General features: G+C 31.2%; 2 protein-coding genes across 8 annotated transcripts in view; both read left to right on the top strand.

Moving 5' to 3' along the window:
* LOC148626959 (inositol-pentakisphosphate 2-kinase-like) overlaps positions 1–5,754 on the top strand; it is a 48,984-nt gene extending 43,230 nt beyond the window's left edge. The window contains exon 14 of the mRNA XM_088564619.1: positions 340–5,754. Within this exon, the coding sequence (XP_088420745.1) occupies positions 340–526 (187 nt within the window). The 3' untranslated portion in view covers positions 527–5,754. The remainder of the gene's footprint in view (positions 1–339) is intronic.
* LOC148626958 (splicing factor 45-like) overlaps positions 4,516–22,625 on the top strand; it is a 30,024-nt gene continuing 11,914 nt past the window's right edge. For 2 of the 7 annotated variants that reach the window (XM_088564621.1, XM_088564638.1), the window contains exons 1-10: positions 8,333–8,406; positions 12,849–12,937; positions 14,070–14,143; positions 14,404–14,499; positions 14,670–14,953; positions 15,166–15,303; positions 17,027–17,170; positions 18,670–18,827; positions 19,126–19,185; positions 19,859–19,907. In XM_088564621.1, coding sequence (XP_088420747.1) covers positions 12,880–12,937; positions 14,070–14,143; positions 14,404–14,499; positions 14,670–14,953; positions 15,166–15,303; positions 17,027–17,170; positions 18,670–18,827; positions 19,126–19,185; positions 19,859–19,907 — 1,061 coding nt within the window. In that variant the 5' untranslated portion in view covers positions 8,333–8,406; positions 12,849–12,879. Of the gene's footprint in view, positions 4,607–8,332; positions 8,415–12,848; positions 12,938–14,069; positions 14,144–14,403; positions 14,500–14,669; positions 14,954–15,165; positions 15,304–17,026; positions 17,171–18,669; positions 18,828–19,125; positions 19,186–19,858; positions 19,908–22,625 lie in introns of those variants that run through there. The other 5 variants (XM_088564627.1, XM_088564632.1, XM_088564624.1 and 2 more) reach the window with 5 other exon arrangements.

Here is a 22,625-nt window from a genome sequence, read left to right as displayed (position 1 = left end):
GATGATTTTACCGAAATTATGGGCCTTGAATTTAGCAAAATTCACAGAAATAACAGTTTTCTTGACTTTTTTACTAAACGCTTTACAGAATGTGACATGATTTTTTTGTATATAAGTTCACCAGGATAAGTTACTGGTCAAGTGTACGTTTTAATCCTCTACTATGATATTTACTTTTAAAACTCAAAGAAATCACAGTCTGGAGTTTGAAACGACCATTCTGAGTAACAGAAGATAAAGATCTAAAGCCTAAAAAATACTCTTATTCCTTTTTTTTTTCACATCCTGTTGAAACATTAGTTTTTGTGACGACTTCATAATTAGATATGTTTTTTCCAGTTTATCCGAGTATAAAGGTCCTTATCTTACTGATGGACATGGAAGGAAGTTTAAGTTTTCTGTCAGTGTGATTGACCTGGATTATAAACCATTCAGTAAAGTACAGAAATGGTACGACCTTGAGAATGAGATGTTGAAAATCTACAATGAGATAGAGACTAAACAAAGCAAACGATCAGCTGTTTAATATTAGAGTAAACAAGGGATAACTTTCTTATTGATAATGAAAGAGATATACTATGGGGTTTATCTTTGCCAAATGATATTTGAAAGCAATGATTTCTTATGTAGGGTTTATCTTATTATTGCTTGTTGGCATACTTGAAATATTACTAAGATGTGCTATGCCATTAGTGGTGATAATTTTGATTGAATCTGCTGGTATATGCAAACAGTAGAAATTGTATATTGTAAGCATATCTGTCCTTTGTTACTCATTTATTTGAAGATGTGTTCATTTTAAAACCAGATCAAACATACAGAAGTAATTATTTGAGACTTTCAGAATATTAGATAATTCTGAATCTTAGAAAATCTCAGAATATTAAATAATTCTGTATCTGAGAAAACTTTCAGAATATTAAATATTTCTGTATCTTAGAAAACTCAGAATATTAAATAATTCTTTATCTTAGAAAACTTTCAGAATATTAAATAATTCTGTATCTTAGAAAACTTTCAGAATATTAAATATTTCTGTATCTGAGAAAACTTTCAGAATATTAAATATTTCTGTATCTGAGAAAACTCAGAATATTAAATAATTCTGTATCTTAGAAAACTTTCAGAATATTAAATATTTCTGTATCTAAGAAAATTTTCAGAATATTAAATATTTCTGTATCTGAGAAAACTTTCAGAATATTAAATAATTCTGTATCTTAGAAAACTTGTTTAAGAAACATGTGTTAAGTTTAGTAGGCTTTGTTTATAGATGAGATACTCAGTTAGTTTTTGTTAAGATATGAATTATGTTTACAGTAGGCTTTGCTTTTTGACAGGTTTTCTTATTTCTTTATAATGCATTTTATTTGATTAAAATGTATTTGAAATGTTAAGAGAGGGACAGTTTGTATTTCTCCTGTGACAATGTGTTAAAATTTGTCTCCTTTTATACCAGTGCAATTTTTTGAGTAGTGCTCATTGTTTGTTAGGGTAAAACCCAATATTAAGCAATATGTTATTGATTCTAGATATTAATGTTGTGTGTTTATGTGATAAACTCCAAATTTGGGACAAACAAATGACATTATATGGTGTTAGTTTGAGGTTGATCAAACATACATGGAGCAGTATTATCTGTCATCTTGCAAAATCATACAAACATATATATTTTCAATGAACTAATAGTGTTAAAAATGATATAAAAATAAAATGCTGAAATTATTATGAAAGAATTTTTTTTCCATAAATATTTGTATGGTAACATTACCGACATTAGTTATGTAGAAAATTAGCAATTTCTTTTTTGTCATCTTTATTTGCTCAGTTTTTTTAGTAACACAAGACCACTTATATCCAATTGTTATTTTGCTTATGCTGGTGCTATTTTAATTGTCACTTTCAATATTACTTTATATCAAAAATTTTCTTTTGAACTTTCAGCTTTTTTGTTCTATGTTTTTGTTTTTGTTTGGTTTGTTCCATTATTTGTTTGTATAATATCTACATATCTGTATGTATAGGATATATCTCTACAAAAGCTCTGCAGTAAAATACAATGCTGTTCTAGTTTTTTTGTGTCTATGACCTTTCAATACTTGTTTTACCTCATTAAGTTGTGATATTATGTCTTTGTGTTTTGTCCCATGTTTTGTTTTTTGTTCTATCAATCTCATCCATTTTATTATTTCATTCTGTATGTTATAATCCTTAATATTTAAAGAATATATCTAATTTTTGAACAGGGTTTATGAAATAACTTTGTTAGCAGTAGTTTAGACCAAAGAACTGTGAAATGTTTAATAAAATGTGTAAACTGGCGCAAACCAGGTAATTTCATAGAACATGTTCAAAAATTAGAAAAAAAATCCTTTTAATTTAATTTCAAATGGAATGCAGTCCAAATATTAATTATTGGTCCATAATCAAAATGTTATTTTGTTTGGGATTATTTTGGAGAGTTCAGACCAATCAACATCAGGACCAAAATATCCCTAGTTAGTCCAAAGAGAACCAAGCAATCAGAACCTTATTACAAATCAAATAAATTATTTATTTCAAAGATAAAAAGATTTTTATGATGCATAGCTATCTTTTATTTATTATAATACTAATGTCCATATTTTTAACTCCACAAGTTAATTTCTAAGACATTTAGCCTAGAAACAAATAACAGGCATTATTAAAGTTTCTAAATGTATTAAATAATAATCATTAGGCATTATCATCCTACAGGTATTTTGCAGCAGTTATTGTACTTCTTGATTATTTCTGACACTTCAAAATTAATTAGACATATGTGTAAAGTTTCCCCCTTTCGACGGAAGCCTCCCGATATTTCATAAAAAAATTCAGCAATTTCCTGCTTACCTTACCTATGTCAAAGCAGGAGATTTAGCTGCATTAGAAAATTTCACCTGTTTTATTTGAATTTTTAGCTTAAAATCATAATCAATTCTTGTCAAAGCAAACTGATCTCCAACCTGTAATAGACCATTACTTTCATTGTAATATACTTTGTGTGTTATCTTTAAGTGGAGGGGATGTTACAAGAAATTGTGGCAGTGAAATTGGATTTAAGTTCAAATAAGGTCTGTTGATAAACATAAACAGATCATGAAAACAAAATCTCAGCAAATCTCCTGCTTTGAGAAAATCTTTAGGGGGAGATATCCCCCCTTAAAAATTTTAGAAGCTTAATATTTATGATTAGACAGGTGATGTTTGATTCATTAATTAGTTATTCTTTGAAATAAAGTTAATTCTACACATAAACATTTGTATTCTGGTATAACTTATAGATCTTTTTCATCAACTTCTCATTCAGTATAACCAAAGTGGTACAATGAACCATTGAAAAGTTTGAATAATTGATTAATTTTAGGCCACTAGATTGAGTAATAAAACTGTTATAAAAAGTGGGTGTATTGAGTATTTATGTAATCAAATTAATGTTTAAGAATTCTTAAAATTGTGTAAAATTCCCATTATGAACATGTTGAAGATATGTGTTTCATTGTTGTTTTATGTGTGAAATTGTGTTTGGATTGTATGGAAATGTATACTATGGTGCTTTTACTAAATTTTTAATATATTTATGAACTGTTACTTGTTAGTATATTTTTTTTGTGTTTTCAATATCTGCTTAAGTTGAGCAAAGTGACCTCTACCACTCATATGAGCAATGGGTGTTGTTGTTTGTATTCCTCAAACTGTACATTCAGAAATTATTATATGTATTTGGGTAATTCGTTTTTTGTGATATCTAGGCTACTTCTGTCGCTATTGTGTAAAAAAATCCACAAGGAAATATTTTAACCTGGCGACATTTTTTGTAACAAAAAAATCCTGGGCCTAATTTCTGAGTTTACAGAACATCAGTAGATGTGTACAAGACTTTTTCAAAAAGTTTCTCAATGTCTCATAATTGTTTGAGTATTAATAATTTTCTCTACTTGCATTTTTATGTGATGATTCATTGACTTTCTTTTTGGAATAAAGGTTTCTTCACATTGTCATACCAGTAGCTCCATTTTAAATGGGTTGAATGGAACAAAAAAATACATTTTTTATTTTACTTTTAAAAATGTAACAGCTTTAAAACTTCTACATTCTTCTGGCGTCACATGTAACTATTATATGGAGTAAAATAAATTTGCACTATATGACTGTATAAAGAATGAGGGTATTTATGAAATAACCTTTTCCATGATACCTCATACAAAGAACAGACAACTCTGATAATGGAATGTTCCTGTTATCATTAAGTAAGGATTGTACATTGTTCTGAATTAATGGATATTTCTGTCAATGTAACCTGCTTTAATACATCTGAAATGTTGTTAATTCTCTTTGTTCAATTTTGTGTTTCTTAGAATTTTTAATCTGTAATTGTGTGAATTGTTTGGCAGTTTGTGAAGTTGTTTATTTGTTAGTTTCTAGTCAAGAATCTCCTAATCAATCCAAATCTCTGCTACAGATAGGGTTTTATCAATGTCAAGGTCATTAAAATAAGTTACTTGGTTCACCGACCAGTGTATGTTGATATAAATGGGAACTTTGTCTTATTTACTACTGGATTTCTCAACAACAAAAAATTGTTAAGGTCAATGAATATTATATTACCTACAGAGGTAATTTGTTTTTAAACCGACACCAATTATTATGGTTGTAATGCATTGGTTTCTGGATCTTGTATACACTTTAAATATGTGATATGGTTCTGATGAATTGAGTTTGGAGTATATATTGATCCTCATGTCAGTATGTCTGTCTTTTTTTTTTTTTTTTGATATTTAAAAGATAGTAAAAATATTTCAAGTCTTCTTGATTTTTTTCATATACCTAAATAGAAAAATTGCACTTTTTATAGAGGCATGGACCACAGAAATTGGGTTTCTTCACAATAACTTGAGTATAAGTGTATGTATCGCAGAAATTGTTCCCCAAGGTTTCATGCCCCAAAATTAATACTGTGATTGTTTTTTGGGGTTCATAGCTCATAGTCACAAACACGTTGGATTTGATATCAGATAATATAAAAAGTCTTTGATGACTAACATTCTGATTGGAGTCAGGGTTTTACCTCTTTGGTCTCATGAAGCTAATCCCTACAAAGCCTATTACATTACAATACTTTGGACCATAGATGGTGAATACTGCAATTACTGTTTAGAACTTATGATTTTTTTTTCACTTAGAAATTTGGAATAAAAGACTATCTTTTTCTTCGATCTTGTGAGAACCATGGAACCTATTTTTAAGACCTTTATTTCATAGAGGCAGAAACATGGTATACAATTGTTACATTTAATTATTTAATAATTAAGTTTTGTTTATTTTACATCGTAACAGTACACATTTTATGATTAACTTAAAAAATGTTGTGGTGTAAATGAGCACTTTATATACATATATGTGTATCATATGTTGTATGGTCTACAGTTCAAGCAAATGTTGTAGCAGTTCAACCTGTTTAAGTAACTACCTGTATTGAACAGGAACCTGTCATAATGGTGAAAAGATATCTGTGTCGTGCATTATGTAAAATTAACCACTATATTAAGATCACCTGTTTTATATGCTTTTTCTGTACATTATTAAAGGTACTACAGCTAACAGCATTTTATAAGTAATCATGAAATGTAGACTCCTTAATTTACATTGCATATCAATTATATTTTCCCACCAGTATTAACTATTTCTATAATTTTGGTGCGAATTTACCTTGTGCTAAATAAAACTTTTATTTGTCTTGTGTTTTATTATCATTTACATGCTGCTGACGATTTTTAATCACCTAATAAAAAAGTATTTAAAATGGAAATAACCTTTAAACCACACAAACAAAAAAATAGGAATTGATCATTTTCTTTGCCATGATTTAAGCATTTTATGAAGGTATAGTCAGTTAAATTTGTATCTGGTAATGTAAAGTCATGTTCAGATAGACTTAGACAGCTGTTTTAAAATTGTGTCAAGGCACTAAGAGAATAATCTAGTCAATCTGTTCTAAAGAACTCATAACACAATGGTCATGATACCATGGTTGGGGAGGAGAAAAACTTACCCATAACATACAGAAGAATTCTATCATATATAAATCATTAAACATGAAAAATATCTAAAACTTCATCAATGGCTTAAAAAAAATAACACTAGGTACAGCTAGGGTGATCACATTTAAAAAAAAAATTGTGAGTAGTGTTATAGTTCATATTTCTGGTTTAATATCAGTAGTATGGGGTATGTACTAAATTTAGTAAGAACTACTCGTGTACATCACAGGGGCTTGTTCCCACTATCAAATATGCAGTATGAATAGTAAATAATTTAGTTGGGCTGCATAGCAAGCCTATGTGTTAATTTTTAACCAAATTTTCCAAAGGAAAAAATCGGTTATACAACAGCCAGGTGGCTGTCAAACTGTCTGTTCAATAACTTAAAAAGCTTTCCAATTTTAATGTGATGTTTAGGACGACAAAATAAAGGTCAAGTTTAATTTTCACAAATATTGGTCTTATTATTTCCAAGTGGTGGCCATTTTTGGCAGGTATGGGGCATTTTAACCTTGTCTGTTCAATAACTTGAAAAGTATTTAGTCAATTGCTTCAGATTTTTGTATGATGTTTGGAATGACAAAATAATGGTCTGGAATTCCCCCCCCCCCAATTTTTTTTTATTGCTAACTCTTCCATTTTACAAGCAACTACTGAAGAATCTTAGACATTTTTTTCTGACATAAAGGAACCTTAGTGATTATGTCTACTGCGGTGGGGAAACATTGGTTCTGTCAATCACAAAGCAACTACTTTGAATCTACTGAACAGAATTTCATGAAACCTGGTATGCAACAAGATTCAAGACTCCACAAAAACATCATATGTAGTGCATGTTGACAAGAATCACCATATAGCGAGTAATTTTATGTGGATGCCAATTTTCACAATTTGCTCTATGAATAGGGGTCTTAAATTTCCGCTGTCCTTATTTTTAGCATATGCAGATGTAATGGAATGGATATAATATGTAGAATATCTGAACTTATATTTTTTGTAAATTTTAACTTAAATTTACTAAGGGGACATTTGTTACCATTTGATTCAGAAAGGGAGGGGGCTGGCAGATTTTGAAAATAAATAACCTGACTCTCATTATACTGGAAATAAAATAGGAGAGTTCTTTGTGATGTCATCACTTACCTGTGGTTTGGATTTGGTTGGCAAAGAATCCATTGAGTGGCATGGGGCATCAACTTTAAATCATAACTTTTTCATTTTTTTAAGATAATTGAAAAATTCTTTAGGTTCCCTACATTGCTAATAAAACTCTTTTAATCCATGGAATTTTAAAATAAATATTCAGTAAGACTATATGAGCATAAAAATTTAAAATTAATTTTTAATGAAAATAGAGGTTTACATGCAATTATCATTTCAGATTTATTTTTAAGTAAAAAAATAATGTGAATTTATAACTGTTTTACTTGAAAAAATAAATTTGTAGTGATATTTATATGTAAACCTCTATTTTTGTATAAAATTATAATTAAAATTGTATGTACATATGGTCTAATTACTGAATATTTACTTAAAAATTCCATGGATAAACATTTTATTTGCAATGTTGGGAACCAAAAGAATTCTTCAATTATCTTTAAAAATGAAAAAGTTATGATGATTTAAAGTTGATACCCTATGCCACTCAATGGATTTTTTGCCAACCAAAACCAAATCACAGGTAAGTGATGACATCACGATGAACTCTCCTATATCTGGCCTTATCACGCCAGAAAATAAATACTCTGGCAGTTGCTTGAAAATAAATATTCTGACCATGACTTCAATTATGATTTTTCCACTCAATTTGCTCACCATACTGGGAAAAGTATTCCGGTTATGTATATACCACAACCCTATGTAGTCTTTTAGCATGTCTAGTATTATTGTTCTATATTTGAATAATTTATAAAAAATGAATTTTTGGACTCTCATTCCATTATAGAAAATAAACAATCTGGCAAAGGTTATAGTGAAAATAAATAATCTGACTTGCATCAGGCTTTTTTTATCTGAAAAAATTGGTCAACCAATATACTTGTGCAAGAAAATCTAGTTTATTGTCTAAAAAAACATGTAAAATGAATCATCTTTATCTTTGAAAATTAAAAGTTAATAACACAAAAAGAGAAAAACTTTTAAAAAAAATATGCCTGCCAAAATTTACCACCAAGACCACAGGTCAAACCCCGAACGCAACCAATGTAAAAAAATAATTGTGTACATTCCGGAAGTATGTCGAATTTCTCCGATTTGGTTTCAAACTTTACAATCTCGTATTCTGTCTGTGTGTCAAGACAAACTTGTGTTCTGTGTTGTTTCATGGTTGATTTTTTGCATATACAGGGTAAAAATGTAACGAACATGCTACCTTTTGTTAAGTATCATCAAAACATACGCATTAGATTCTTTACTTGAAAAACGCTTTATCAAATTGTATGCTCAAGCATTTGTTTTCTATCTAATCTACCCATGGTGTGTTTTCTGGTCACAAGACACAAATGCCAGTGGTGGGAGAGTGTAGTCTGTAGAATTCCACTCTTTAATTCATTTGTAGTTCTTCACATTATACTGGGATACCCCCATTCCGTTGGTCAAAATAATATTCTTCCGATCGAGTATTCTTCCGATCGAGTTTCCGATTTGACCAGACGACGCAAATACTATTTACAAAAATAAAATTTGAACATTCTACTTTCCACTTCTGTAAATGATGTTATGTGCATGTCCACCATTATTGTTGTTGTACCCCAATTCTGTGCATTTCAGGTTCAGAGATTAAACAAGTATGGGAAGCCATGTGGGATACAATACATTTCCACTAAATAAATAGAAATATGCTAGTATTGGATTTATCGAAAAAATATAGTACTGGACAAAAATAATTGTATGGAATCTATTTTGTAGTCTGTTCAAGGGTGCACTATACAGTTAAATTAAGGTGCACTGTTTAAATGTAGTTAAGCATTTATACATAGACAGATGTAATAGATGTATATGTAATGGTCAACAGGTGTAATTTAAAGGAAGAATGGTTTCCAAAATACCTTATTTCGAACAAACTTTTGGAACTAAAATTGTGAGAGAATAAATCTTATTATTTTTGCCTTTTTTCAACCTACTCCATGCATGCTTTCATTCAGTGTTAGTGTCTAAGTGCCTGATATTTTATAAAACATAGTAATTGGCTGTTCGTTTTGGAAAGGCACCTCTGATTTGTACTAAAACTCAGTAATGTTTTTTTCAGTATGATGCCATGGCTACTGGATTTTATAACAATAATCGCTAAATTACTTATAAATGTCTTGAACCTCCACACACCAAGGATTTAAAAGATAAGCACTTTTTTATGACAAAACACTAGAAATTTCTGTGCGGATTGCCTCAAAACGGCTTTATCTCAACAAAATGAGACCAAATTTTCAGAAATGACCTAAATGTATTTTACTACCTAAGCCTAAGGAGAAATATTTATATGTGAGAATTTAAACACTTCATATTTTAAGGCAAATGATTTCAAAATGATGTTTATCTTAATTCAATTTCTATTTAAATAATCATTTGATTGAAATTGATTATGAATTGAAATCATTTAGAATATTTTAGATTACTTAAAATTGATATACTTGGTGATCTCAATCATTAGATTATTGAAACTTGCTAATTTTTAATTGATAAATATCTAAATATTCTTATATAAGTATTTCATATACCATTTTTGTGCAACTTATTTTTCATTTGAATTCTACCTTAGAAAATTAAATCATTTATACATTTGAACACTTCAATAAAATCAACAGCAGCAAAAAAAAACTAAAACAAAAAATATCCATTCTGTACTGCATTGAAGGCAGAAGCTTAGCATCAGGGTGATACTGTTTTTTCTTCATTTTTTATATATCTGTAAATCAAAAATATACCAAATTAGCTTAAATTTGTTCATTGTGAAAATTGTCTACTGTTAAATACTGCTTAACTATTAGTTTCCATTGAATTTTTCTAAGCAGAATGTTTTTTAAAATGAGGGAAAATATGTTTGAATTTGTCAAATCCTCAGAAAATGTTTATTTTTTGTTAATCTGGATTTCCATAGTTGATTCGTATGACACATGACGTATTTTGGTCACATGATTGTTGTTTGGGAAGCTTTGCAAATGGCAGACAACAAATCAATATCGATTGATTGGTTTCATGCATATTTTCTACATTTATAAAAGGGATTACATAATATGGCATACAGAGGTTTTGGAAAACTTGGAAATACTCTATGTTGAGCTTAAAACTTGAAAATTACCTGAAATACCGGCAATCTGATCTTTGTTGTTGTTTTCATGAAACAGGCCGGGTTCAGTGTCAGCAACCTCTGAACGCTGACCCAAGCACATGCAATCAGTTCTGTTAAGAAAGGGATATTAATAATACATCAGAACTAGGTATACATCGGAAAGAGGGTACAGCTGTATACTTTAGATTGCTTGAATAATTTGGTTTGCTAAGATGATAAATAACCTGAATGAATCTTCAATCTTTGTCGTTATTGATGGGATAACTCTCATGTACTTGAGTTCTCTAATGTTTATGATATTGTCTCCCTTGTAAATCCTCACTTGTATTTGAAATGAATGAATATATTTGATAGTACTGTGATTTTCCTACCTAAAGGGAAAGACCTCCTTTGCACTAAGTTAGACACTTATGAAAAAATCATACAGGTATATACAAAAATAAATAACCTTTAATGCAAAATGTGCTTTTGTAAAATGCCCAAGGCTAAGCAAAATTTGAAGTCTTTGAAATATATGGGGATAGCCATCATGCAGAACTCTACTATCTGAAGCTAGTGAAGGAAGATCATAAGCAGATTTTATTGATTTTTTTCTGATAGCTTCCTATTGGCTTCTGATGACATTAAGTGGATTTGGTACTGATACAGGTACTGCAAACAATATGTAAACAGAATATTCCATAAATATTTCTACGATCCTGTTTACTTAATTACCAAAACATGATGTCTTGTTAACCTTACGATTGCACAAATGATAAAAGAGAAATATTCTAAAAGTTTTTTGACTGGCAGCAGGAAATTCTTCAAAAGTAGCCATTAGATTTTCCAAAGACATATTAGTCTTCTGGCTGCAAATCCTGTTGTTCGTCAATATTGTGTAACATTTGTTTACATGTTGTGCCTCAATCTCTTCTGTTTATTTTGGGTTGATATTATAGGGGAAAAGTCCCAAGTTTGTGCTGTCTTTGGACATCGTAATCAATTACATATTTACTTTCAATTTACAAACTGATTTTCGTGATGTCACAGCTCAACCGATCATGGTGGCATGAGAAATTCAGATTCCCTAATTATAAATTGCTTATAAATTGCGATTAATTAGTTAAGAAAAGGAAATTATTTTGTTTCAATTTAATTTTCATGAACATTTAACAGATTAGTTTCACTATTTATGACTTGCACATAAACTTAATCTTCTCCTTAAAGAATTACAGCCGAAATTTAGGTGCTACTAAATAGAGTGCACTAGAGACAACTAAGGTAGCTCGAATAACTGATAACCTTGGTATTAATCCAAAACCAGATAGAAAATCCAAAAACCTCTAAAGAAAGTTTCCCACCTTGTCAAAAAAAATGTGCTCAAAATGTAATCCCACACAAGATTACCGGTAACTATTTCCCAATAATTAGTCGGAGGGTAAGATATGGTGTTTCTGATTAAATGTTTACCACTTGTATTTTGCTTACATTGTAACACCATCTATAAAATTATTTATCTTAACTACAAATTTTTTGTCTGGAACATTTATTCCAAATTTCCCAATTTAAGAAAAGACGTTTTTTCGCAACAAAAAAAAGATGAGGTAGTTTGTCATAGATGTGCAATCATGTTCAATTAAAATCTTTATTCAGAAACTTATTTACATGTATATCAAATTCAATTTACAATGTTTATTCCACCAGGAAGTGTCTAAAACACTTAGAAATGCTAGAGGTGATGAAGGAAAATGACCGACTTTTGTTTACACTTAATTGCCATGTGACTTTTTTGCCAGATAAATTGGTAAATAAATAGAAAGAAAAATAGGCATGACAGGGCAGAGAAAAATAATAATAATATGGAATAGACTCCCTTTTCACATGCTTTACTAATATCAAGTCCTTTTATGAAATATAAAAAAAAACTTAGAGAACAAAAAAGAGTCAAGTACTTAATAAAAGATGGTAGTTTGCTACAAATCCCTGGAATAAAGAGAATTCAGAGAATAAATATTTAGAATTAATATTGAAAATTTGTTTAAAATAATCAAATTTAATTAGACCACACAGGACAATAGTCAACAAAATAAGTCCTCTTTCTCATCTTGAGCAGTACTAAAATAGAGGTGTTATATCTTGGCAACAAGTTACTGATGGTTTTTGAATAGAAAGTGAATCTGACATATGTCATAAATAAAATTTATATAGAAAACTTTATTGAAATAGATCATCAATGGACTTCTTGTCATATTTTGATAAAAAGAATTAATTTTTATGGCACCTATGTTGGCTCCACTTTCTTTAAATTGACAAACAAAAGAAATGGCAGGTACTGATTTTTTTTCTGGCAACAGAACCTTTTCAAGTCAAAGCTTCCCTGGTAGCAAAACATATCATTATTTACTAAAGAATATTAAGATATTACAGTGTAAATCAACATGATAATGCTACATTGTTGTTACATATAATGAAATAACTGTGAAAGATGTTTTATAGTCATTATAAGATTACAATTTCATTTATAGAGTAGAAAACAAGGCATCTTTTATCACCAACATGTCCCTGTATGATGGTTTAGATGACAAAGATGAAGGGACATCCAAAACAGATGTTGGTAAGAAATTAAGTTAACAAGGAGAATGTTTGGTGCTGAAGAGCGACATGTTTGTATACCTAAAATCTACATGTAGTTTGACTTTGGACCCTGTTATCATGTTGGTCCACATCAGAGTCCAAAGGGTCATGAATTGAAATAGTGTACATTGTGGTTCAAACAATCTGAATTAAATAAATTTATATACACAAGTAGCAAAGAAACTGATCACATAAAAAGCAAAATATAGTCATTGTACCTAGATAAAACTGCAGCAAGAGTATAAGTTGATTAAAAATTTTGACTTGAAAAATTGAATTTTGAATTTTTTGTACTAAGTATATGTTTCACATTTTCTTAAATCATAGTTCATATCAACTGTATATCAAAAATGTAAATTAGGATGTTAATGAAAATGTGGGGAAGTCTTATTAACTTTACCAAGGTTAATTTGTCTTGAAGAATATTAATAGAACCTCTCCCTATCCCCCCAAAATACAAAACTTAATAAGAGGGTAGCATGTCCAGATTGGTAACATTTGTTCATACAAAGGTAATCCAACCTTGGATATTCAGTTGATGATATAGTTTTAGAGGGTAGCATGTCCAGATTGGTAACATTTGTTCAGACAAAGGTAATCCAACTTTGGATATTCAGTTGATGATATAGTTTTAGAATTATTTGAATTTAGCGACATCTTACAATAACAAAAAAAACATACATGTACTTGTACTTTTATCATCCAACTTGAATTTTAGTTTTTGTCACCATTTCCTTGCTAACTGCATAGAGATAACCCAGAGCCACATACCCATACTCAAATTCTTATTTAGTTTCTATGATTTCATAATTTGGGCAGGAAAAAATAGATGAAGCAAAACAGGCCTATTTATTTAGCAAACACAGGATGGAAAAGGGTTTTTATATTAAAAAAGATTGTATAAGCAAAAAAAAAAAAACAATATAAACTATATTTCATTATTTCCTCAGGGCAACTTTTATTACTTTAAAATTAAAAAAGGAGAAATATTACTTTTATTTTTTAAAAATGGGGAAATGTGTAGTTGGATGAACTCATTACACAGATTAGTTAAAAATATTGGATCTTACAATAATACAGATCTTCTAATATATTGTGTTGGTGTTTTTCAGCTGGATGGTCCTCTAGTCTGAAGATGATGCAGTCACAGTTACAGGCAAAGAAAGCTAATTTGATGCAAGCTAAGGTAACTCGCATAAAAACCCAGCTTTATTTATTTAGTACATTCATTTTGTCATGTTACTTCTCTGTTTTTCTATCTTCTATCATTTTGTCTGACAAATCAGTTTATATGTAATGATCTTGTTGACATATATCTTTCACACATGCCAAGATATTTGAAATTTCAATTTCTTTTTATTGAAAGATCAACATAGTTGAACAAGGTGAACAGATATGAATAACAACATTTATTATTTGATTAATTGATCAGTAATCTTGTTTTAGAAACAGAAAGCTGCTAGTAGTTCAGTGACACCTGTAATAGATCTGAAGAAAAATGATATTAATAGTGAATATCACTTCAACATGTTAACTGGCAGGGTGAGTATTCAGAATGATAAAAGTTCATTTTATAACTCAAAAAATGTTAAAAGGACAATTGATGACTTTCATATGTCATCACTAAATTTAATCAGTAAGTTCTGGAACAGTAGTTTAATTATTATTTTGCACAGCATTAATTTAAACTGCTTGTTTCATTTAATTAAAAGTTGGAGAGAATATCTGATGGTGCTCCAGCCAATTCCCCATTCATACCTGCAGATCCTGCCTCATCACTAACAGGTGTCATGGATGAGTATGATCCTTTACGGCCAAATGACTATGAGGACTTTGTCAAGAAAAGAAAAGATCAAAAGACGAAAGAGCGTGATGATGACAAAAGAAGAGATTTTGACGAAGATAGGAGGTATGGTGAATCGGACGACCTTGAACCTAGACGTAGGTCCGATGACAACTGGACTCGTAACCATAGAGACAGTCCAGAGTTTAGAAAGTAAATATGATAGTAGTTAAGATAAAAGTAAGGTAATTGACAGAAACAACAGATATAGCCAATTAAAAACACGACCTAACTATATTAGCAATGTGCAAAAGAAAATCTGTAAACAATGAATTCTTTTGCTAGATTACAATGAGAGGTCACTTGATAAACTGTGAAATAGGTGTGTGATTAGACATTGAATGATATGCTTTTTTAATCTAAAGGGGTTGGAGAAATGATGACGATGATAGAGGCAAATATAAAAGGAACTGGAATCATGGAGAAGACTCTCCAATCCCAGGCCCTAAACAACACAAGCTAGATAGAGGGGATTTATCCCCTGTATCTGATGGCAGACAAAAGTAAAATATTAGTATTAGTGTGACGAGTAAAGATTCCTCTAGAATTGATAAAAAAGAAAATAGCTCCATCAGACATGAAATATAAATATATTGCACCTGTTATTTAGGCATATCTCAATGTTTAAACAGGGGCAGCTTCTGTAATGATTTTTTAAAAAATTTCCTGTTAAAAAAAAATGTTCACTTTAATACATGTATGTACACTTGGTCAAACATGATATGACTTTTATGAAGTATTTTCAATTTGCACTAGTTCTCTTACCCACATACAATGGATTATCTAATAATGAAAATGTTTTGGATATAATTGTTTTCATGTTCAGTACAAATTATTTTGTATTCGACTCAACTACATGTAGCTAGATATACTTGTTTATGGACATACTACGATGTATGTAAAAATTTATGATACCTCTGCATTTTTATTCCTCTACTATTAGGTATTATGGCCATTAAATTTTATTGCTGTATATAAATACCTCTAGTGAATTCCAATCAGCCTTAACTTTAAAGATTTCGAAGGAATGATTAGAAATTTGGTATGCTGTTTCTCCTTGGTGGATTGTACTTATTGTAAGCTTTAGTGCTTACTTGCATTTCAACTTCCTGTTTGCTGGAACAGAATTGTTGCTTTTTTAGGGGTTTTGTGAATTTTCATTGCAGGAATCTTTTCATCCCTTCATGGGAATGATTTGAAATTTGGACTGCAGCTTCAACTTGATGTATTGTACTATTTGTAAGCTTTGTTTAGTTATGCTCTTATTTCTTGTTCCCATAACCATTTTTGTTGCCTTTTAAGGTTTCCATTAAATTTCAGCAACCCATCACAGTAATAGTTTGAAATTTGCTGTGAAAATCATTATGGACTTGAAGATTTGGTTTGAAGCTTCAGTATGTTTGATTCTGGTATATTTGAGACATTCTGCAAAGTGCTTCATTCCTTTCCTGTTTAATATTCCACTGACTTTTAGGGAGGATAGTGCATCCGTGTCCTATGGACACATTTATTCTAGTTATTAGTTAAATAAATATTTTGTTAGTATTGAGTGATCTCTTTTAAAGATGACAGACCATACAAGTGGTACCTTCAATCACCGTATCTTATGTAAACTACTTTAAGTTTGCCTGCTAGCACCCCCCTCCCCATATGCAATGGATGCTGAAAAATATAGATATGCCATTACAAAAGTACATGTGTACAATGGTTCATAAGTGTGTGTCTCTCTAACCTAGAATGCCCTTTTTTATACAAAAACATGTAGGTAGGGCACATCCAGCAAAAACACTCCAAAAAAACGGAGAAACTTTATAGACCTGTATTCTTAAGGGGCAAGGATAACTTCCTACAGACGAGAGCCATTGGGACATCACAAGAATTTGCCTGTATTTTGTATGTGCTGAACATTTTTTCAATGCAGAGAAAAAATAAGAGGACATCATGAACTTTAAGTTCTACGGACTGACAAGTGGCTAAAAAATAAGCCACCTGATGAACCAGCTACATATGTGTGGACTGCAAAAATAGAACATGATGTATTTATCAACACAGAGTATTTTCTAAAAATTACTATCAAAATGCAGGAAACTCCTTTAATACATTGTTTAAAAATAGCACAACTTGATTGACAGAGGATTTAAAAGGGTACACTGTATGGATTTAGTAATTTAACAACTGTGTAAATTGATGTTATAGAATGTTGATAAAATTATTTTTAATCTAAAGGGGTTGGAGAAATGATGACGATGATAGAGGCAAATATAAAAGGAACTGGAATCATGGAGAAGACTCTCCATTCCATGATTCAGGCCCTAAACAACACAAGCTAGATAGAGGGGATTTATCCCCTGCATATGATGGCAGACAAAAGTAAAATATTTTCTATTAGTGTGATAATGTTATTTAAAAAAGGCCTTTTCTTATAATTTTCTGGAACTAATCTTAAAAAAAAACATTATCATCTTTTAATTCATCACTGATCTGACCTTAGTAACTAATTCATGTTGTTTTTTGGATATAACCCCTTTTCTGTAAATATCAATTAAAACTGAAGATGATTATAATGACAATTCTTCTGTTAGTTCACCTGAATATAGCTGTAATATTACTGCTCAGGCTTTAAACCCCAACAATCAATCAATCAATCTTTTAGTGACTCATTGTTATTCTTTTGTCCATGGTTTTATTTAGAAGTGATTAAAAAAATTAAGTAAAAACTTTGGTATATTCTGGTTGCCAAATTTGAAAATGTTGCAGAAATAGAATATTTGTCACAACAAATTATGGTTGGCAGAGTTAAGGCCTTTGGACTAATTATTTTATTATTATACTGGATATTTGTTGGAAGTAGTTTAAAGAAACAAATTTGATATTTGGGTTTTAGTTCCATTTAGATAAGAGACTAATGTAGTGAATATTTTTGTTAGATAAGATAGACTTCCATAGAGTTAATCCTGGGAACAGTTTATCTATAGCATTACTATACATATTTTACTCAAAACCACACCAAACCACCAACTTTAGAATTCCTTCTCAGTATATATTTGAGATGGCTTGTTTATTTTTTGCAGACTTACATTTTTGTGGTGTCTTGGCATTTTTTACTTTGCAAAACTTTTAGATAAGTGAATTTATTTATTGGTGTCACTGTTAGATAAAAAAAATGTTCCATAACATCATTTTATTAATATAGGGTGTGTCGACAAACCACAAAAAACATTAAAATTTCATTCACACTATAACATATGATGGGCTTTGCAGTTTAACATTGGTTTTCTACCATGTTTCTAAACAAATCTCTTGATTTCACTTTATGCTTTAGCTGTCATTCCATAATTTTGTAATTCACATGTATACACAATTACTGTTTTTTTTTAACATATATATATATATATATTTATATTTATTGATTGAACATATTATGGTATACTGCTGCTTGTCTGTCAATGGTTCATTCTTCTGACTTAAATAATTCTGCAGTTTTCATGATGGACTGTGTGTATCCATTGACATGAGTTCAAGTTTTTGGAATATGAGATTTAACTATAATTCCCAGTATTTGCTTTACTCATAAAATGAGAGAATTTTCAGACAGTAATTCAAAAATGCTTTAATGGATTAAGAGGATATGATGTGCTTCAAGTCAGCAGTGTAATACTACATTAAGTAGAGTTGATAATAAATGGGTGAGAGATTTATTTCTGTCTCAAAAATCTAGGAGTACCAGTAAAAAAACAAACTTAGTCATGACAATATTGTCAGTATTTATTTGTTGCTGTTCCTCTCTTCAGTTTCTGAATGTGAAAAATGCAAAAATATACTTTCCTTTGTAATATTCCTAATGACTTACAACCTGTGTGATATTTTAGTAGGAGACGTAGAGATCGTGATAGGAATGACAGAAATGACAGAAATGATAGAAATCGTGACAGAATTGATGATAGAGGTGGCGGAGGAGAGATGGAGAGAGCTCGACGTCGACATGAGGAGGAAGAAGAGGATTATGATAAACCAAGACGACCTTCTGGTGAGTCTATGAACCTCAGATACTTCAGTACAAATTACTATTTGCATGATAATGTAAAGAATTTACATGTAAACTATGATATTTTCATTCTTTCAAACTTGGCCATTCAAAATAAAATAAACGTTCAGTTCTCAGTTATCTCATATTTGTTTTCATCTTATTAAAACAACAGATGACATCAATCCAGTGTTTTACTTCCTCTCTGTGATTAAAAAGTTCTTGTCAATATTTAATCAGTTGCTGAGAATCTGAAAAAAAAAGATGAAAGTCAGCATGACATTGTTGTTTTTATTTACAGGGGGTATGGGAGCAGCCATTGCTCCTCCACCATCTCTGATAGAAGAACCAGCTGTTGACTGTAAGTTTTATGTTTGAGGATAATATTTGTTATGCTTTTGCCACTTTGTGTTGATATCATGTACTTTTGTACTTTTATCCACATTTTAAATGTATGAAAAAATATTTTAACACACTTTCCACTCTAAAAAATCCAGGTTATCAATTGTTTATCATGTAGAATTCCTTACAGTGTAAACTTTTCTGTTCTAACATTACAATATATGAAGATAGGAGTTTTATTGTATTCTTGTTTTTGTCATTATTCAATGAAGATAATACAGAAAAATGAGTATCATAACCAAACAAGATGTGTGAAACATACTTAATACTTTAAAATAAGTGTTGCTGTATTCAAATTCAATTCAAGTTTGACCTATCAATTGTTCCATTCAGTCACTGCATGTCATATCTAGCAACAATCCATTCTACATTCTGATTAGATTTAAGAATCCTTGGGTTTTTCCCTTTTAGTAATACTTTCAAAATCATGAAAGATAAAATATGATTGGTTAATCAAAAAGGTCATCTGAACAGGAAGTAAAATGGAGTGTTGCTAGATCCTACATGCTGTGACTGAATGGAACAATTGACAGGTCTAATTTTAATTAGCTTGGCTCTATTCAAGAGACAGTTACAGTCAACAATGCTGATGCCTCATTATTATGCCAATGTATGTCTCATTACATTTTTAGCTCCTGGAAGGCCGTCCTCTCCACAATTAGCACATAGCATGGGTTTAGGGTAAGTCTTGCTATCATAATACAGTTATAGTTCTATTCTTAAATAAAACATCTACAGAATACTTCAATGTTTGTAAGTATTATGTGGTGTTGACAATGAAATTTAGATTCTCATCCATCCCAGTGTCACAATATTTTGAATTCACATTCTGGTGTCAAACTTATAGATATACAAGATTATTTATAGCAGTACTTTATGATTTTGAGTTTCAAATGACATTTACACCATTGTAGTTGCTCATGAAAAATGAGAAACTGGTTAAACAAAAATGAAATCATGAAAGTAGTTTGTGTTCCATTATAATAGGGGGAAAAGATGAGAACCTACATATTCTGTTTGTTTTCATGTTTTTTGTAAATAAATAATATCAGTTATCTTAGATTAGCAGAAATGTTGAAAATTGTTTTTTTTTTTAATTTTGTACAGTTATTAATAAAAGAATTATGAATAGAAATGTAATGCAGACTTAGCCTTAAATTTTCAAAGCAAGTTGTTAACACAAAGTACATCAGGTTAATTATAAAACACTGGTTCATTGATGTGTGTTATCATTTACATTATTGCATACTTAGTCTTTAAACACAATAAATTGTCATTATAACTTTTTATACATTACAAGAAGTTAATTAGAAACTGATTCATTGTCTTGTATCATCTTTCACCTTATTTTGTCACAACTATGGTTTGGATGATCAAGACTTATGTGTAAAATTATAAGTAATGTGCTGAGTACACAACCATTACAAGGATAGTATCAGATTTAAATTTGTTCACCAATAGCTCATGTTACCTGGTTGATTACATTCTCATTTTAAGTGTCAGTCCCTGTAAGAATCAGGTAATGTTTGAAACATGGTATGAACCTACCACTCTCATAGTGTTATTTGTCTACAGGTAGTGTTTGAAACATGAAAGAACCTACCACTCTGTTAGTGTTATTTGTCTACAGGTAGTGTTTGAAACATGAAAGAACCTACCACTCTGATAATGTGATTTGTCTACAGGTAGTGTTTGAAACATAGTATGAAAGAACCTACCACTCTGATAGTGTTATTGTCTACAGGTAATGTTTTAAACATGGTATGAAAGAACCTACCAATCCATTAGTGTTTTAAACATGGTATGAAAGAACCTACCAATCTGATAGTGTTTGAAACATTGTATGAAAGAACCTACCACTCTGATAGTGTTATTTGTCTGTAGGTAGTGTTTGAAACATGGTATGAAAGAACCTACCACTCTGATAGTGTTATTTGTCTACAGGTAGTGTTTTAAACATGGTATGAAAGAACCTACCACTCTGATAGTGTTATTTGTCTGCAGGTAGTGTTAGAAACATGAAAGAACCTACCACTCTGATAGTGTTATTTGTCTACAGGTAGTGTTAGAAACATGTTTGTTTGTTTGTTGGGGTTTAACGCCCGAGCAGCAATATTTCAGCTGTATTCAGACGATGAACATGAAATAGATGATAAAATGAACATGAAATGATGGTGAAATGAAAAAGGGATGGGACACAAGGACAATGGGGTCGACAAATTTTGATTGCCACTGGAAATAGGGAGAGGTGGGTAGGGTCGGGCAATTTAGCCTCCTGTGGCGGAGCTCTATGGTTCCTACTCCGGGAGAATACCACAGTAGGGTTCTTTAACGTGTGAGGAACGTGGCATCTTTCCCAACACGGTGCACCACTATGGTTTGCGGTCAGGTTTTCCGTATTATAGCCTCACAACCCCAGCATGTAACACGCCAGGGGTACCCCATTCCACCACCTGGGGCACACATCCCAGTTGCTCGGTGGGCAGAGCGCCCTAGCCCCCGGGTAGGGTTCTGAGCACTATTTAATCGCCTTTTACGACAATCTTAGCGCTGCTGCAGACCTAATCTTTAAACACCTGGACCTGCACATGGCGTTAGAAACATGAAAGAACCTATCACTCTGATAGTGTTATTTGTCTACAGGTAGTGTTTGAAACATGATATGAAAGAACCTACCACTCTGATAGTGTTATTTGTCTGTAGGTAGTGCTTGAAACATGGTATGAGTTTGTTGGGGTTTAACGTCCGAGCAGCAATATTTCAGCTATATTCAGACAATGAACATGAAATGATAAAAAAAAGGATGGGACACAAGGATAATAGGGTCGACAAATTTTGATTGCCACTAGAAAAAAGGGGGGATGGGTAAGGTCGGGCAATTTAGCCTCCTGTGGCGGAGCGCACAGGTTCCTATTTCTATCGAATACCACAGCAGGGTTCTTTAACGTGCGAGGAACGTGGCATCTTTCCCAACACGGTGCACCACTATGGTTTGCGGTCAGGTTTTCCGTATTATAGCCTGACAACCCCAGCATGTAACATGCCAGGGGTACCCCATTCCACCACCTGGGCACACATCCCAGTTGCTCGGTGGGCAGAGCGCATAACCCCCGGCTAGGTTTCTGAGCACTATTTAGTCGTCTTTTACGACAAGCTTAGCGCTGCTGCAGGCCTATTCTTTTGACACCCGGACCTGCACGGGGTTGAAACATGGTATGAAAGAACCTACCACTCTGATAGTATTATTTGTCTGTAGGTAGTGTTTGAAACACGGTATGAAAGAACCTACCACTCTGATAGTCTTATTTGTCTGTAGGTAGTGTTTGAAACATGAAAGAACCTACCACTCTAATAGTGTTATTTGTCTATTTCTATTATCAGAGTCAAGGAATAAAGATA

The sequence above is a fragment of the Perna viridis genome, chromosome 1, assembly GCF_037379345.1.
Source record: "Perna viridis isolate PV_CMFRI_1.1 ecotype Kerala chromosome 1, ASM3737934v1, whole genome shotgun sequence".
Classification (NCBI taxonomy): Eukaryota; Metazoa; Mollusca; class Bivalvia; order Mytilida; family Mytilidae; genus Perna; species Perna viridis.
Note: the sequence above shows the minus strand (reverse complement) of the source record. Positions and strands in the feature narration are given on the sequence as shown.